The sequence below is a fragment of the Nannospalax galili genome, unplaced genomic scaffold (assembly GCF_000622305.1).
Source record: "Nannospalax galili isolate Female #2095 unplaced genomic scaffold, S.galili_v1.0 scaffold418, whole genome shotgun sequence".
Classification (NCBI taxonomy): domain Eukaryota; kingdom Metazoa; phylum Chordata; class Mammalia; order Rodentia; family Spalacidae; genus Nannospalax; species Nannospalax galili.
Genome location: NW_008342003.1, coordinates 259,957 through 278,500, shown reverse-complemented (window position 1 = coordinate 278,500; position 18,544 = coordinate 259,957). Strand labels below are relative to the sequence as shown.

Below are 18,544 nucleotides of genomic sequence, written 5' to 3'. Positions count from 1 at the left end.
ACTGCTCTTGCAGAGGACCCTGGTTCGAGTCCCAGTACCCACATGGCAGCTAACCATCTGTAACTCAGGTTCCAGGGGAATCCATTGCCCTCTTCTGACCTCCATGGACATTGCATGACACAAATGCACATACAGACATGCAGGCAATACTCTCATACACATAAAATAAAAATAATAAAAAATTTTAGAAATGGGGGGTCATTGAATTCAATAGCTAATCCTCTCTCTCTCTCTCTCACACACACACATATACACACACAAAACTAGTATGGTTGATCCTCTGTTTATCCTGGGAGGCTGACAGATTCATTAAATTGCCTTTCCCACCACTTGGTGGATAATTAGCATGATAAATAGAGGTACTGATCATTCTGTGAGATTGTGGTGATGTTTGCAGGAGCTGGCCTGGATAGTCTACCCTCCTCCCAACTTCCAGCTCATCTTTTTCTCATGCAGATTTTTGGGTCCAATTATCATCATTAGCATCTTGAACTAAAATGCTGAGTTGTGCTAACAAAGTGAATGCAGACTTGAATTTTAGTGCCAAATGAGCTCATTAAGCCCCAGTCACCACAGAGCTCCTCCTTTGAACACAACTGGAGAAACACAGTTCTGATGTCCTGAGATGACTCCAGGTGAACATCGGCACTCTAGTCAGAAAGTCCGACACTGAGTCAGATGAGGAGTGACAGACGGCATGGACCTCCCACGGGGTAAGCAAGAGGAAGAGATGCCAAAATAAGTCCTAAGCCGTGCTGATTATCCATGTTTTAAATTTTTCATTGGCTGCTCAACAATCTGAAATAGAAATATATCAAAAAGGACACATGTGTCTAGAATGGGCTCCAAGGTAACCATCAGCGTTTTAAGTGTTTATGAGAGGCCATGGAAGAATCCACAGCCTGCTTTGTCCTATTTATGCAGATAGGGAACACAGAATGGAACTACACAGCCCCGTGAGGCCCATGGGGCATTTATAGTGGGCGAAGCCCTGTGCTAGGCACTGCGTGAGACAGCACCGTGCCCTCTGCCAGCAGGGGACAGTGTCAGCTCTGCAAAAGAGGATCTGGGGGTACTTCAGCTGTGGTTGAGACCAACCATGCTCCACATTTCAGCCTGCACAGCCAGAGAGAATTTCCCTGTCTTTTAGGGACCTCCACTCAGATAAAGCCTGATCCCCAACTTCACCTGAGAAAAGAATTTCAGGAAGAGCAGGTTTGAAATAGAGGTGGCACTTATCAAAACATTTTAACGTAGAGAAAGAGGCACACCCAAAGAAAGGGAGGTGCCCAAAGCTGGGGTGGGGGCTTCCCAAAGGACTTGCCTACATTACTGTCCTTCTAAAAGTCATATACAGGATTTTGGTGAGTTTTGAAGCTATTATCCTTAGAGGATTGCTTAGGGAATCTAAATGAGATCACAGGGTTGTTCCTAGGATACCTGACAGGATTACAGTTGATAAGCTGAAACTTTGGATCACAGGGACGCACAAAGGTAAAATATCTTCACGGTGAACAGTTAATAGTCATGTTTCTGAGAGTTGTAGAAAGTTCCCGGAAGAGGAATGAAGCACTGTGGTGGTCATACACACTCGGGCCTGCAGCCTGCTTCGTCGTCTTAGCCTTCCTGAGGGAAGTACTGTCTGCTTCAACCTTGCAACCAATGTTGGCTGTGCTGAAATTCTTGATTTGCAGCTGGGGAGCAGCTTTGACTAGACTCTGAGATGAAGGACTTCTTTTTCATCCCAAGTCCCTGTAACTATTCCTGTCTTCCTAGCCAATCTCATGGGGACCTGAGTAAGGTCTGGCAGGATGCTAGAATCAGGCAAGTGGTCAAGGTGGAAGGTTGAGGGCCAGAAGTGTAAGAGCCACGGCATGGAAGTGAAGAAGTGTATATAGTTCTGTCCACAAACAGAGACGGGGCGGGCATGAAAACTGCATTTGCTGGCCCGTATTCCCATGGAATTGCACTCACCGCTCTGCAGTCCTACAGAGGAGCTGTCAACTTTCTTCAAAGCCGAAGTGATGAAGACTCGGACAGGTTAGTGGCAGGCTCAGAGCTACAGACGTCGTAAATGGCTGGACTAGGATTCGTGTCTGATCATCTGACTTGAAGCATTTGTTAGTTATAGTACCCGACTGTGCAGAAGGAACTTGGAGGCCGCTCAGTCCAGGCCCCTGCCCACTCTAGACATCCAGCCTACGATTTCCCTGGTTTGGAAATCCAGCTGTTTAGCCACCAGTCCAGGGATCTTAAGATCATTATCTGCTTCTACAACTTTCCACAAAATGCCGTCTTCTCATATTGCACGGTGTCATCCTTTGCCGCCACACAGAACCGGATCTGCTCAGCCCAGCCCCACAGCCCGCCTGAGATAGCTCAGGAAAGTAGTCATGATTGCTTCGGTGCTCCTTTCTTAGCGGAACTCCAGAGTTCCCTTACTCCCTGGTATAAACAAATCTATGCTACCAAGAGGAAGAGCTGGCCTAACTGGGACACAGAGGAGGTATAAAGCAAAGAGGCACCAGTTCTAGTGGGAGGAGTCCAAGAAAGGCATTGGAAGTGATGACACTCCTTGCAACAGACCTTTGTCAGGTGAGGAATGCTTGTAGAGCAAAGGAAACCTGAAAGAGAAAAGCTCAGAGAGTTTTGAACACCTCCTTTCTCTCCTTGTCCCAGTGGTTAATTGAATGTGGTTTTTATCCCAGGCCTTCAGCAGGGTATGGGGGCACACAGGAAAGAGCTTGCCACAGTCCTCATCCCCAGAGGCCTGAAACAGCATCATGGTGTAAGGCAGGTGGCAGAGCTCAGCTGGGCTGGATGGGCAAGAGCGAGGACAGTCCTTGGAAGGGTGTGACAGGCCGGGGAAGGCGAGCCTGCCGGTAGGTAGCCATGGTAACGTAGTCTAATAAGTACAATAAAATAAAACCATGAGGGATTCTGAGACAATAAAACACTGAAAACGTGACCTTGAAGGGGTTTTTAAAGTAGGGAAAATCTGTGGTTGGCTTTGTTCTGTGGTAATTATATGAGGAGAGCATCCGCACTCCCAACCCCAGTGGCTTCGCGTAACCCTCCGTGTCACACCTGCTCTTGAGGTTCTCCTACAAGCTGGGAAGTTTTTATATTCTGTCCATCAGAAAAGTGTCTCCACAGACTCCTCAGGCCAGCACACACGCGCCCCCAGGTGCCAGGGGAAGAGAGATGCTACTTCTCAGCCTGACTGTGTCCTTGTACATTCCATCCACACGCTGTGGCCGGGAGAGGACGTCTTCAGTGGCACTCACTAGACATTAGCAAACCATACAGAAAAGATGTCCAAGCCAAGCGCACAACAGCCTGGCTCTTTCTCTGCTTCTGAGAGGACAGACACACACACCTAGACTACTGCAAACCTGACTTCTCAAGACAGTGTGTTCCAAAATTTCTTGCAGCCTATGAATCCAGACTGCAGCTCACTGACTTACACGGCATTTACTAAGACGTGGTACTTTGGCAAAGCTTGGGAGTTCGAATGTGGGGGATTTACCATTCGTTATTGGATTTTCAACATAATGTGGCAGTGACATAAATTACCAGGTAGACTCCGCTCAAAGTGGCAGCCTAATAATCACAGCTAGATGCTGATGTAGTAGCCGTTGGCACAGACACATCCCTGGGGGCTGTGGGACTTGCTGCAGAGACGAAGAGAGTCATAAATATGGCGGGGAGACCCTTTGACAGTCCCCGGGGGCCACCCTTCTCCCTGGAGCTTCAGCTCAGGTGGTTTCTCTGTGATCAGTGCTGAAGAAAGTGAGTTCGATTTCCACCGGAGCAAACATTTGGGAGGTAGAAATTTGCGGTGAACAGGTACATTGTGTGCACGCTTGTTGTGTGTGTGAGGAACAGATGCATGTGAGGTTAGGAAGATACAGACCTGAGTAGAGGAGGCACAGGGTGTATCTGAGGTAAAGAAAGCCAGGGGCTGTACACAGGGTGGAGAAGGGCTGCGGCTTTACCTGGGGTTGTAACGATACCACAGACACAGCTACACGGGCCCTGTGGCCATGCAGAATGGTAGCCTTCGGGCCTTATTTTGTACCTCCAACACTGCATGGTATTTCCTATCATCTCCGAGCTTATAAATTACAAATCTGACTCAACAGAGACAGTTGGTAAAAAGATCGCGCCTAAGGTTGGGTCACGTTAATGCCATGAGTTTTACAACCTTGTGTAAAGTTTGTCTTCATGTTGCTTTCCCATGTTTTAGCTCATTTAATTTTTGCCGCACTATGAAGAATCATTGTTCTGATTTTCTGAAAGGAAATAAAGATCCAGAAAAGCTGGGAAATGTGTTGAAGGCCGCCGAGTTAGTTAGCTAACTGGGTCTGCAGCCTGTCCAGAGGCTCAAGAACCTTTCCTACCATACTTGCACCCTCTCCCCAGGAGGCCTGGAAAGAAGGAGCAGAACTTACTCCTGCTTGATGCTGTACAGGGCCTGCAGCTGCCTGGTCCTGTGTTGGCATATGGCAAATGGAGTCAGAGTGAGAGTCTTCCCCTTCATGCTCAGTCCACATTGACGGAGTCTGGAGATGCAGAGCCAGCAGGTCTAGGGGCCTCCACTCCCCAAGCTGTCATGGAGCATAGCACAAGTTCATTAAACCTGGATTATTTAATGATAGTTAATAAGATAAACGCCCTCCCAGAAGCCAACAGGACTTGATACTGCCATCTCTTAACTGGCGCTCGGGGGCTGATGAGGCGCTTCCTGCCACCAGAGAGAGGGTCTTTGAGGCTCTGAACAATAATGGGATGCACAGTTGCCTGTGAAGATACCGTTAACACAGGATTTCTAAAAACAAATTAATGCGTCAGCACCCACACATGGCAGGCTGGCTTTTATACAACTAGAGAACTTAAAGCCCTTGACAGAAAACAGCATTTACCCCCAGACCTGAGGCCCTTTGAAGCCCAGGGTCCTCTGGCATATTTTAGGATCAGTGCCCAAAGTCACAGCCCTCACACAATACATGTTTCAGAAAGGATCTGATTTCTCAAGATAGCTTAAATGAGCAGAGAACGCTGCGTTGGGTGTGGAGACTCCTCGTTTGGAGGAAGCTGCTTTTCAATAACCGTGGCAGTCTTTGCTTGGAATAAACTGCAGTTTTAGCCCTGACCATGTCTCCCCCAGCTAAGGAACATATTAAATATAGACTACCTGCAGACTCTGACCTGCTTTTAAGCCCCTAGAGAGTGGGCCTGTGAGCCGAGTTTCCTGACAGAGTCATTGGATCAAATGTTTACACCTGAGCACACCCCACACTGGAGTATGGACAAGAGGCCCCTGAAGGCCTTTAAAGCAGCCATGTTCATTACCAAAACCCTGTCCCCGTCATTCTGAAGACTTGTTAAAAGCAAAAAGAGTAAAGAACCAATAAAATCCCAGGCAGCTAGAAAGAAAACACATATGCATTACTGTACGTTGAGTATTTGTATCGTTACTCAGTCTGGGATTCACTTACGATGTTCATATTAACAATTTTCATCTTTCCTCAAGCTTCGTTTGTTTCCGAGTGTAGACCGGGTCTAGCAAATTCATCGGTTAGTAGCTGTGGTTTAATGATATGGTTGCTGTGTGGGGGCACAATCCTGAGAAGGGAAAAGCTCTGGGCTTGAGATCCAGCTGCTGTAAGTAGATGTGTGCTTTAACTCAAAGTGACCGTGACAAGCCCTGAACTAATTGTCAGAGTAAAACTGGTGGTAAAAGGCTAAACAAAAATGAAAGGCAGGAAAGTAAATGCTGAATTTGCTCTGAAATGCAGTGGCTAGCTATTATTAGATACACTCATAAATAGTTTTATTTTTTAATATTATCGCCAATTTCTATGGGAACAAATATTGTTACTGTCCAGGTCTAAAATTATGCAGCTTTGAAATAGTGGCTTTACTTTGGAGTTTTGAACATGGCGAATTTCTTAGCAGTGTAGCCATTACATAAAAACAGAAGGGGTTGTGAACGCATCTTCAGCCGTGTGTCAGAGATACAGAAGCGGAGACTAGGCAGCAACTGGCTAAGGGTAAAAGCAACGGCTTTCTGTGTGCAGACTGTGTCCAGCTGGAGGTCGCTGTCAGCCGGAAGAGTCTGCCCGGGAAATCCAGCTTCAGCTGCTTTTCGGCCACTTTTGAGCGTACCCTATTCGCCAACATTCGGAAGGGCCTACAGGTGTGTAAGTCATCAGAGCTTGAGACAGATGCTCAATGCCAGTGGTCAGCTGGTGAAAGGGCGACTTGACTCCAGACAGACTTCAGTCGGCCACAAGGCTGTGTCATCACCACGCTTAGAGCACGCCTGTCCTCAGAACCTCATCTTTCAAACTTGGCTAGAAAATTCCCTCGCTTACAAAGACGTCTGACATCTGTCCGGAAGGTAGAGGCGCCCTTCTCTGGGACTTCCCTTGCACTCCCACACCTGTGGAGCAGTGACCTGACGTGTGGCATGGGTGTGCCTACTTCTCCATCAACATTGTTCCTGTCATCTTTACAGGCCCTGGCTCACCACCCCATTGGTTCAAATGATCACTTCAGTGCGTTTGTGTTTTTAATATTCTTTGTTGAATGAATTCAACAAATTACTGTTGTTAAATGAATATGCCTAAAGCTATTTAAAAACTGATCATTAGAGCTTCTTGAAGTGGTTTATGAGATGGTCAAAACACTGCTAAGTGGTCCATGAATATTGATGAATATATGACAGGAATAAGATTTGGGGTGCAGGAAATTGCAAGATGTACTTCAGGGCACTTGGGTCTCGTAGAACCATTTGTAGAGCTCATTCTAAACATCCGGCCTAAAATGCCTTCATCCTCTAAGACTGTGTGCAATGGATCAGCGTCAGGAGTGCCTTTTGCAACTTGGCTACAACCAGTTAATAACAGGATTTATGGATTCTGAGTTTGCCTGCTTAGATAACCCCTCGTGAGGTCTGCAGTTGCTATAATGTGTGTAGGTGGTTAGCACCACAGCCTGCTTCTCCAGACACATGACCATCATGGCATAGCATTCTTAATGAAGGGGGAGAGGCATCTTGGATAGGAGTGTGAACGTGGTCCAGCTCCTACCAGTGAAGGGAGCTGCCTAGGTCCTGCGTGTTCCCAGGTCATGGGGCAGAGGCAGCACCCACAGGGACAGCTAACCCAGTGAGGCCGTTTCAGCTGAGGGTTAATTTTAGTTTAATTCTCTTTCCTTTTGTCACATAAACTCCTTTCAAGTTGAAAAAGTTCTAATTTTATTTTAGATTCCCAGGACCCATGGAAAGCATGCCTCCTTCCACAGGCCCACGGATCTGCTTCTCCCCTGCTCTGACCTAATTCACCTGGGTTCTAATTCTGCTTTAATCTGCTTCCCAGGATTTTTTTCTGAGGGATTAACCTTTCATCTGACTGCACTATGAACATGGAGCAGGTGGAAAGGAAGCCTGCCTTTGCCAAGAATAATTCTGCTATTTTCAATAGCTGTCAAGGCCCCTTATAGTTAATCAATAAAATAGCATGTGGCAGAGGGGATTAGGAAACAAAGTGAGCTGTGCTTTTGCAGTTTAGAATTAGACTTTTCTTTAAAAACGTTCTCTCCATCTTCCTCCCTCCTGTTTCCCCTCCTTCCTTCCTCTCTCCCTCCCTCTCTCCTTCCCTCCCTCTCTCCCTCCCTCTCTCCTTCCTTCCTCCCTCTCTCACTCCCTCCCTCCCTCCCTCTCTCCCTCCCTCCCTCTCTCCTTCCTTCCCTGAAATAAACAGTAACACTGCCTACAGTCTCCTCTCAAATTTTCAGGGCAATGGTGGACATCACTGCAGAAGAAAAGCTAAGTCCTTGACGCTTGGAAGTGGCCACCAGCCTCCTGAACCCGGCTCCAGCACCTCCTGGCAGAGCCTCTGTGTGACACACTTTCTTTAGCTTAAATTAGTCCAAATGCAACTTTGGCATATTTTGCCCTAAAAGGAGGAGCTCTGCTCTCTGCTCCAGCACAGCATTGATACGTCGTGGGCAGATGTGGAGAGTTGTGACAGGCACACACAGGCAGTGATGCCCATGGGCTTCTGGGTGGCCTCTAGGCTGCTCACCTGAGAGCCTACAACCTGGGCCTTGACACTTGACTATGCTCCCTGAAATGTGTCCTGATCATGCTTGTTTTCCCTTTGTCACAGGAGGACTGTGCCCAGGGTCCAATGATCCTTGTGTGGAGAAACCATGTCCAGATGACATGCAATGTGTGAGTTATGAAGCCAGCAGAAGACCATTCCTCTGCCAGTGTCCTCCTGGGAAGCTTGGAGAGTGCTCAGGTACAGACTGGCTTGCGACCCATCGGCATCTAATTTCCTATTCTGAAACACTTGTCCTTGAGTAAATGTCTGCCCGGGCCTTTCCAGCAGACATGTCTGTGTGCGCAACACTTTATTTCAGAATGGGGCACAGCTGACACCCTCATGTTTAGCTGGGACGTGTGACAGCTGCACTCCGTGCTAAGGGAACATGTAAAGATGGGCTCCGTATGTGAAGGGGCGGCCCCAGCACCTGTCCTCATCAAGCCAAGCCCTGCCACTGCCAGCCTCCCTTTCTGCCAGTCTTTCTATGCAGAGCTTTGCCTTGATGAGGACTTACACTCACCTGCTTTATTCCCATACGTCTACCTTTTGTTCCTGCAAGGCCATTGCTCTGTTTACTGCAACATTAAGCAAGAGAAATGTTTCAAGTAGATGGTAAACTCAGAATCAGATGAACTCAGAACTGGACAGTATGGGTTGGACTACAGATTCTGAGAAGGGCAACTTGTCTTTGGTGTGCCCCTGCCAGTGCTCTGGAGAATTGCCTCACTTTGCTCTAAGTACTTCTTCTAATTCTCAAGCTTAAGCCATTATTAAAATATGTTTGATAAAACTGCCTACCTGCTTCATAAAAGTAAATAAGAGATGGGAAGGGAAGCCTTACAGTTTACGATGGGGAAGTGGGACTGTGCCCTGCAGGACCTCCCACATCAGCTCAGCACCAGCATGACTGATGTCACGTGGTTATTTGGTGTTAGGATATTTGTGGAATGTAAGTATTATGCAAAAGTAGTTTCATTGGCTTTTCTTTGTTTCACAGAATTGGAAATTCCTTTGTTGTTTTTATTAATCTGATTTATACTAGGAGGTGTTGAATTTAGGACCATGTGCTAGAAGTGCTCTCCCCTAGTTACAGCTCTCTTCTGAACTTTTCTTTTGTAAGGCAGAACCTCTCTAAGTTATCTAGGCTGGCAGTGAACTCACTGTACAGTCTAGACAGGCCTTGACCTTGAGAGCCTCCGGTGGTCGCCTCCCTAGTTGCTGCTGGGATTACTGGCCTATGCCACCAGACCCAGCTAAGCTCTTGAGTGTCTGAGGGAAGGCAGTGGTGGAGGAAGGAACGGAAGGGTATCTTTCAGAAATGCTAATTTTAGAAAGTCAGAGTTGAGAATCTAATGACAGTAAGAAAATCCGCATTATGGCATTTACTAAACTGCTCTGAGCATGAAACACCTGTGGTGTCTGGGTAGCTGAATAGCTAATAACTTAATGATTTGAAAGGCGAACCAGTTTTAATCAAAGCCAGCATCTAGATGCCATCCTTAACTTCCTGTGGTCTTTAATCTGCATTCCTGGTGGCGTGGGGTGGCTTCATGGGGCCCCCCCGCTCATGTCTGGATCTTAAAGGAACAGCATGTCGTTGGAATGGTCTTTTCAGGACACACTTCCCTCAGCTTTGCCGGAAACAGTTACATCAAGTATCGGCTTTCTGAAAGGAGCAAAGAAGAGCACTTCAAGCTGGCTCTGCGCCTAAGAACCCTGCAAAGCAACGGGATCATAATGTATGCCCGGGTGAACCCCTGCATGATTCTGAAGGTTCGTGAAGGAGGTGCATTCCTCTGCAGCTTAACTTTTTCTTATTTGTTATTGTTGAAATGGATTCTCACATTGGAGCCCAAGATAGCTTCAAACTCAGAACAATCCTCCTGCCTCAGCCTCCCAGGGGCTGAGATTATGGGTGTGAACCACCACACCCAGCCTGCAGCTAGTTCATATGTATTTGTGTGTGGTACATTTGTATGTTGGCTCTTAAGCTGGGAGATGCTGAGATTATTTTGTCTTTTGAGTTTAGAAGACCAGAGTGGAGTTTAGGACAAAGGAGACAGCAGCAGGGTTTTGCACCAATGCCCCACTCTTTGGCTAGTTCAATCACAAAACAGCTGGTGGAGATTGGGTATCTACCAAAAGAGAGCAGGAAGACCCGCCCCTGTGAGCTGCAGTCACTCCGCAGCTCGTGAGCAGCTCTCTGTTCTCACCTCCCAGACTAGCTGTGCTGTGGCTCAGGGAGGAACATCCAGGGCTGGAGAACAAACATTCCACATAACCCATCATGATCCAAACTGCCTGATTTTCAAATCCTTTCCTGGCCTCAGGGGCCCTGCTAAGGCAGTCAGATTTCCTGCAGAGCAAACGTGGCATTTGTATGCAGCTAGGGGCACCTCCTGTACAGCACTAAGACTGCTAACAGAGTGATCTGCATCTTTAAATTTAACTCTAATATAAATTTGTTAAATATTATCATCCCTTCTCACTAGACCAAAACAGCTGTTCTGAGAGTTGGAGTCATTTCCCCAATTGCCTAGTTAATAAGTGGTGAGGCCTGACCCCAGACCCGCTGTCTCCTCTTCATCCACACCCTCTCCTCTGCGCTCCCTCAACACTGCCATTCATTTTGACATGGATCACATTATATGCATCTAGAGACCAGATTCAGCCTCCTGGTGTGGGGACATGGGGAAAACGAGGTTCAGCCTCCTGGTCTGAAGGGGATGGGGAGACCAGATTCAACCTCTTGGTCTGAGGGGATGGGGGGACCAGTCCTCTGGTTGGAGGGCACAGAAGAGATCAGATCCGCCTCCTGGTCTGACATGGGGAGACCAGGCCTCTGGTTGGAGGGCACAGAAGAGATCAGATCCGCCTCCTGGTCTGACTTGGGGAGACGTGCTTCCTCTGATGCCCTCACCAGGTTTTGATTCCAGCCATTACTCTTTAGAGGCCTTGGGAGCCTGTTAGGTGAGAACACCTCCCAAAAGGAATACCTGGAAGTCTAACTCTCTGCAGGGCTTGGGCATCTCTAGGACCACGTGGCCCTTTTAGCTCCAATCTTTGTTTGAACGGCACATCTATGCTGATCAGAGGGCCCGAGCCATCATCCTAAAGGCAGCTGAGGAAAGACAGAAGTGAGCAGTTATGGGGTGCCAGGGCCTCTCCTAACGAGGATACCAGCTTTAGTTTACCCACTTGCTGTATTGCCAAGTATGACCTGGTGTCGAGGACCAAGTAAGCAAAGTCAAAGTTAGAATGTCAGCCACGTTTATAGGAAATCTCTCCTTAACTTTATGTACACAACTCAGAGAACAATTTCAGGTTGGGAACAGAAAGCAACATGGTTTTAAAAGAATGTAAGAGAGTGACCATAGATAGTTTGGAGGGGAAATGCATTCAAACCAGATACTTGTCAAAGAAGAATAATTTAAAAACCCAAGTCCTGTCAAATGTACTGGCACAGGCCTTTAATCCAGGCACTCAGGAGGCAGAGGCAGGTGGATATCTGTGAGACACAGGCCAGCCTAGTCTACATAGTGAGATCCAGGTCAGCTGGGGCTGTAGGGAGACCTTGTCTCAAAAAACAAGAAACACACACACACACACACACACACACACACACACACCTAAGCCCTGTTGTTCCCTCTCCTGTCCCAAGAAGCAACTGCTGTGGGTCCATAAATCACTTTCTCAGCAACCTTGCGAGGTAGGTTTCTGTGTGGTGGCTGGGAAGGGGCCATGCCTGTTTGGAGCCACCAGGCTCTACGGTCTGTGGCCTTCCCTTCCCTCTCTCGAGCTTGGGGGCTACTCTGAAGCTGATACTTTCTGTCTGCTAATCTCTGTAGAGCTCTAACCTAAGGGAGAGGAGATTAGATAGGACAGGGTTGGCTCTGAAAGGGAGCTTGTCCTGTGCACTCCCTGGAAAGTGTGTACCTTGTGCAGTTCTCTGGGGGTAGGAGAAGAGAATCAGACCTCTGAGGCAGCACTCACAACAGGGCATCTGACACTTCATGAAATGAGTATGTTTCTGAGGGTGTGTAACTGAATTTCTATAGATGGAGGACTGGAGCTGGTTTCTATTTGAAGGAACCCTCTGTGAATGCCTTGGGGATGTGGGTCATTATCTTTACCCCACTCTGTTGTATAAGTTTGTTTTTTTCACGTGCTGGGTTTGCCTAAAGCAGACGCAGCTGTTCTGAACTATGGCAGCAGCATCTGCCTAGGGTATCGGAATGTATTTGCTGAACCCTTGAGCCTCATGCGAGATTTAACCACACTGGCTTGAGGTACACTATGTGCCCTGTGCTTTGGTTCAGCTAGTAAGCTGGAATGCTTCACTTAAATGGCACCTCTTGGTTGTCTGTATTCCCTGAGAATGTTCTGTAAAGTGTAGTTCAAGCAGTGAGGTTGGGGGGGACCTCCCCTGGCATCGGTTCGAGAGCTGTGAGGAGACCTGGGGAGAGGAGGACGCCCATGGACAGAGGAGCCACTGGCTCCCAGATGTAACATAAAGTGCTCGTCCCTCTGCCTTCCATTAATGCCCTGGCTCCTGAGTGAGATTCAGTGCTTATCATAAACATCCAAATGCACGATGATCAAAGCACCGTTGAGATGAGAGAAAAGGTTAAGAACCAATCAATGAAGTTGAAAGGAGTAAAATAACAATGATTTAAAAAAAAACTAGAGGAGCTTCACCAACTGAGCATGTTAGCATTTCCTTGTGAACAGCATAATAGTATAAACAGTGGCTGTGCTCTCATAGCTACAGGACAAACTGGCCAGATTTCCATAAAAGACGTGAGGAGACGTTGCAACAGCCAGACACTTCCTCCATGTTCCTCCTTTAGATCCAGTGGGAAAATACGAGAAGATCTTGGTTGCTAATCTAGAATTATCAAGGGTTTCATCCCTGAGGAAAGTTAGAGGTGAAACCATCCTTCATTCTGAAGATCACAGATATTGCTAACCTGCTATGTCAGAGCTGAAAGGAAGACAGGGTGGGTTGCTAAGTATGTGCAGTTTGAGGAGCAGTCATTGTGGTAGGGCTTTTCACCACAGAACAGAGAGATACCAAGGAGGCTTTGCCCTCACAGAGCACTTCCACACCAGAGACACTTACCAAGTGATTTCCAGTGGACAGAGCGTCTGGGTGACAGGCCGGCAGGGTAGCCATTCTGTAGGTGGTAAGAAGAGGCCCTGGGACTGGGACCATCGTGGAACCATTTATTCCTTCAAAATGGATTTCTTCCTATGTGTCAGGCAGCTATTAACAGTGGCTTTGAACATAGGTTTTTGAAAGATCTCCTTTGCAGAGACTATTTAATATTTAATAGCCCGTGTAATGGCTGGTTTAGATCGAACTTGATTAGACTTAGAAGGACTTTGGGGATGGGTGAGGCACATTTTTAGGCGTGGCTGTGCAAGTGTTTTCAGAGAGGATTTCCTGAGGAAGAAAGACTCACCTTGACTGGTCCCAGCACTCCATGGCCTGGGGGCCCAAGGGGTAAAACAGGAGAAAAGACAAAGCCAGGCCCTGGCTCCACCTGCTCTGCTTCCTGGCCACAGTGGCATGAGCTTCTGCTCTCCCCCATCCTCCCCACTAGCCTGGCTTTCACCCTCTGAAGTAAGTCCTTCCCTCATGCTGTTTCTGTGAAACATTTTGGTTACAACCTTAATAAAGCTAAGGGGTACAGCCCTTTGGCAAGGCTCATGATATACTGAACCCCACAGAGCCACACCCTAAGGATCAGAAGCAAATAAGACCATAATTAACACATTTAAGTAAAAATTCCTACTTTCCCACAAAAATGACTTTTATGGGTCTGATTTTGTGCCTCTGAAGCCACAGAGGATTGAAAACAGTGACAGGGAACACCATTGGCTTCAAACAATGTGGATACTTTGTAACATTAGGATGAGCACTCTGTCAATCACAATGTCATTGAACCTGCTCCTGACACAGAAATCATTTCAGAGACTTACGGACTTCTCTCACAGCTGAGGCACACCTCAGATTCCACTGAAATGTCTCATCTTCTGATTTAAGGAAGCTACCTTTTTCTTTTTTTTTCCTTCTTTCTTTTTTCAAAGACAGATTCTTTAGAACTCAGTAGAGACAGAAAAAGTAAATATGATCAGAACATAGGTTTCAGGTTTGATAAGGACTTGAGTACTGGGAGAGGATAAAGTGATGTTTTCTGTCCCTGGCATAACATAGCTTCAAAATAGGAAAAGAGTACTAAGTTTCACAAGGTACTTTGCATCAACATTCTAGAGCATCATAAAACAAGGCTGCTGATTCCAAACTCCTAGAATTGTGAGATCCAGATGAGCTTTGTAGAAAGGTGAGAACTGTGTAAGAACCTGGCCTTGTTCATCAAACCATGTTACTGCTATTACTTTTTTGAAAGGAAAAGAAGGGAACACCGTGCACAGTATTCATGAGGCATAACTTTATGTTCCTTAGCTACAGAAGTTCAATGCTGTGAGTGTAACAGACCCATGTCAGCTATTTTGCTGAGTGTTCAGAGGCAGGAGGTAGTGGTGGGGAGAAAGGATGGACCAAATAATACATTAATTGAACATATTTTTATTAAAACTTACTCAAATCACACCTTCAGCACAAGATTTCCCATGATTGACTCCGAACAGCCTTTCGTAGCCAGGAGCAAAACAGTGGACAGCCCGAAGCAGAAGGTGTCTCCCAAGCTGCATTGTGTCAGTTTGTTACTTACACTTAAACACAGATGTGGCTATAACCCACAAATTGTCATTGCTGAGCAAGTAATTTACAATCACTATTCATTCTATTTTAGTGAACCAAGAAAAAAAAAGCAATTGCATACGATTATAGGTGAAAGCTCTCTGTCAGTAAATGTTTGTTTTCAGTCCTTTTACATCTAAACATTTATAATACTGAGCAGAGAGTGTGTGTACATGTGTACGCATGTCTCATGTGCATGTGTTCCTGTATGTATTGTGTATAATTGGACATCCACATGCTTGTGTGTTCATGTTGCATCATGTCTGATGTGGCCAGCCATCCTGCAGCCAGCACAGCATCCTCATCAAAGTAAACCACAGTGGCTTTTTGTTCTCCAAGCCCAAACACGGCAAGGTGGAGTCGTGCTCACCCCAGGCCCAGGCGGTCCCCTCCGAGCTGGGACTAGGCTCCGCATTCCCTGCTCTGCCTAGCTCTCGAAGCCCCCGTCTTCCACATGTTTCACTTTTACGTGGCACAACCTGTGTATTTGCCATGCCGATGAAAAACTCCTCAAAGCCACAGAGCAGAAGTGAGGGACACTGCAGGTTATTTGACTTCGGAGATTCCTGAACACAGAAGCCGTGCGAGGAGTGCTGCTGGGGCAGCTTCTGGTTCTGCCATGAGTAAGACACACTATGCAAAGACCTTAGCTCACCCCTGTGAATGTGTCTAGTACATGTCTCTTTAGCTGCTGGTGACCCAAAAGGAGCCTCCACACTGGCTTTTCCTGTTATTTCTTTCTTTTTACTTTTCTTCTCTTGACAAATGTCTGTACCCTGCACAGAAGTATAGGTGCTAGCATGCCTGAGGACAGACAGACAGCTCTTCTTTCACAACTGGGACACTACTCCATGGGATCATCTGGTAGACCTTAGACAGAATCCATGAAAAAGGCTTTTGTCTCAATGTCCAGCTGTCAATCCCTTCATGGCCAGATATAAGCTTGGCTATGCAAGAGTCGAGCCCTCATCCTTTCCATCCTAGAGTCACCTAACATTTCAGAGAAATACAGACTAGAGAGGAGTCAGTGGGTCAAAGGACAATTCCTCAGCAGCAGAAGAGGCTGGGTATACATGAAGGATGGAGACTGCCCAGTGCCATCAGCTGGCAGCCATCAATGCTGCACTTTTGTTTCCTGCTGGTCATGTCCCTGTGTTTGGGGGGACATGGTGGATGCCTTTCCTGCTCTAGAAGAATCAAGGGGAGCCTCATGTCTCTACCTCAGCACCTTGACTAGGGTTGGGACCATCTTCAACCTGTCAACAGCTGACCAAAAGTCCCAGATATTAAATACGCATAAACTCTAAGCCAGAATGTCTAATTCACAGCTCATGTACCCCAGTTTAGCTATGAATGCAGTCCAACACAAAACTGAAAATTTACTTAAGACATTATGAAATGTTTTGTTTTATAACTCAATCGTGTAGTTCTAGAGTGTGAACTTTATATTTCTATAGGTGACAACATCATGTCCCAATATCACTTATAATAAATGTTTGTATGCTTTTGTAAACCATGGGTTGGACTGCAAATTGGACATCCCTGGGTTACACGTGTGGCCCAAGATGGTTCTTTTTTTGTGCAGTGTGGCCCAGAGAAGACAAAAGTTTGGACAGCCCTGCTGTATCCAGTATCCAAGCCTGGATACTCTGTGAGCTTTTTGTCTAAATGATGAACTCCGTATGAAAAGGCTAAGAATAACACCAGTGGGGGGCTGAAGAGATGGCTTAGGGCTAAGAGCTCTGCCTACTCTTGCAGAGGACCCGGGTTTGGTTTCCAGCACCCACTTGTGGCTAACAACCATCTGTAACTCCTCTTCCAGGGGATATGATGCCCTCTTCTGGCCTCTATGGGCACTGCATGCATGGGCGCAGGTACATACACAGCCGAAGAACACTAATACATATAAAATAAACAAACAAGTAAACAATTAAAAATAATAGCACCAGTGTTTAACATAGTCTTAAAATCCGAAATATATACAGAGCTGGAAAGAAGGGACTCTTTGCTTCTGTCTGTCTTTCTCTCCCTACATCACACTCACACAAACTTGATGGGGAGTATGTATGTAGTTTGTGTGCTGAGTTAACATGTAACCACCTCCCCACTGGACTAGAATCCCCAGGAGGGTAGAGCAGATCACTGTAACTCACTGCCCCCACATGGTGGGTGTCCAGTGAATGCGAGTTCACAGAAATCATACCTGTGGTAGAATAGGGTGCAGCGAGAAAGCTCACTTGCCTCTGAACAAGACGCTGCTGTGAGTTTTTAAAGGAGGGTGACTCAAAGGTAGAAACATCCCTCAATAGACTGTGGGCTTCCCAGCTGGTCCAGTCACCGACTGTGGGAAGATCTGCGGAGTTGTGGGCCTGTACTCCCCTGGCACACAGCGGGGGGGGGGGGGGGGGGGGTGCACGCCCGGGTGGCATCTGCCTGGTTGGCACCACAGCGTTTCAGACCTCGACTCATCCGCAGTCCCTCTCACACAGATTCTGGACGGCAAGCTGTGGTTCCAGCTGGACTGCGGCAGTGGCCCCGGGATCCTGGGCATCTCTGGCCGCGCGGTCAACGACGGCAGCTGGCACTCGGTGTTCCTGGAGCTGAATCGTAACTTCACCAGCCTGGCCCTGGACGACAGCTACGTGGAGCGGCGCAGGGCTCCGCTGTACTTCCAGACCCTGAGCCCCGACAGCTCCATCTTCTTCGGCGCCCTGGTGCAGGCGGATAACGTCCGCAGCCTGACCGACACCCGAGTCACGCAGGTGCTGGGAGGCTTCCAGGGCTGCCTGGACTCGGTGGTGCTGAACCACAACGAGCTGCCGCTGCAGAACAAGCGAAGCAGCTTTGCGGAGGTCGTGGGCCTGACGGAGCTGAAGCTGGGCTGTGTGCTCTACCCAGACGCGTGCCAGCGGAGCCCGTGTCTACACGGGGGCAGCTGCAGCGGCCTGCCCTCCGGCGGTGAGTCCACAGGGCGCAGGCCCTTGGGAACAGGAGGGTGTGCACCTGCGGGAGGCCCACTTCCTGAGAACCACCCTGCAGAGGGTACCAGAGCGTCTGTCCTCTGCCTGTCCCCTAGAAGCTTCGGAGCTCGATGGACAGTTACAGGCTGTTCAGGTTAGCCAGGCACTGGCTGCATCCCGTAGACTCATGCGTGGTCAGACCGTAGGTGCCACCACCCGCTTCCGCGCCCCTACCCTCTGGACACCCTTCCAGACTGCAGGTGCTTAGACTGGTAGGACCTTGTAAGTTGTGACATCATCATCCAGCTGCTGTTGCTGCAGCAAGACGGGCTGTCTGAGCTCAGCACACTGACTGGAACTCTGACCAGGCTTGGATATAATTTTACCGGAAGCTAAAGGGGGTGTGGAGTGAACCTCACTCCCCAGGAATAGGATCAGAGTGAAGGTCTTTGGAGCATACTTTTGAAATATGCTTTGAAAATAACCATAATCTCAGCTCTACAAAGAAGTGGAGACTCAAAAATGAGCGGGCCAACAAGGCCTGAATTTGATCTCTGGAACCCATATATAAAAAGCCAGGCACAGTGGCATGTGTCTGTAATCCCAGCACTAGAGAGGAAGAGCCCGGTTCACTGGCCTGTCAGTGTAGCCTATGTGATGAGTTTGTTCCAACCTAGGGAAAGACCCTATATCGAAAAAAA

General features: G+C 47.7%; 1 protein-coding gene across 4 annotated transcripts in view; it reads left to right on the top strand.

The window, feature by feature from the left end:
• Fat3 (FAT atypical cadherin 3) overlaps nt 1–18,544 on the top strand; it is a 692,898-nt gene that overhangs the window by 644,280 nt on the left and 30,074 nt on the right. For all 4 annotated transcript variants that reach the window (XM_029565746.1, XM_029565745.1, XM_029565747.1 and 1 more), the window contains 3 exons: nt 8,178–8,312; nt 9,733–9,890; nt 17,373–17,841. In XM_029565746.1, the coding sequence (XP_029421606.1) occupies nt 8,178–8,312; nt 9,733–9,890; nt 17,373–17,841 (762 nt within the window). The remainder of the gene's footprint in view (nt 1–8,177; nt 8,313–9,732; nt 9,891–17,372; nt 17,842–18,544) is intronic.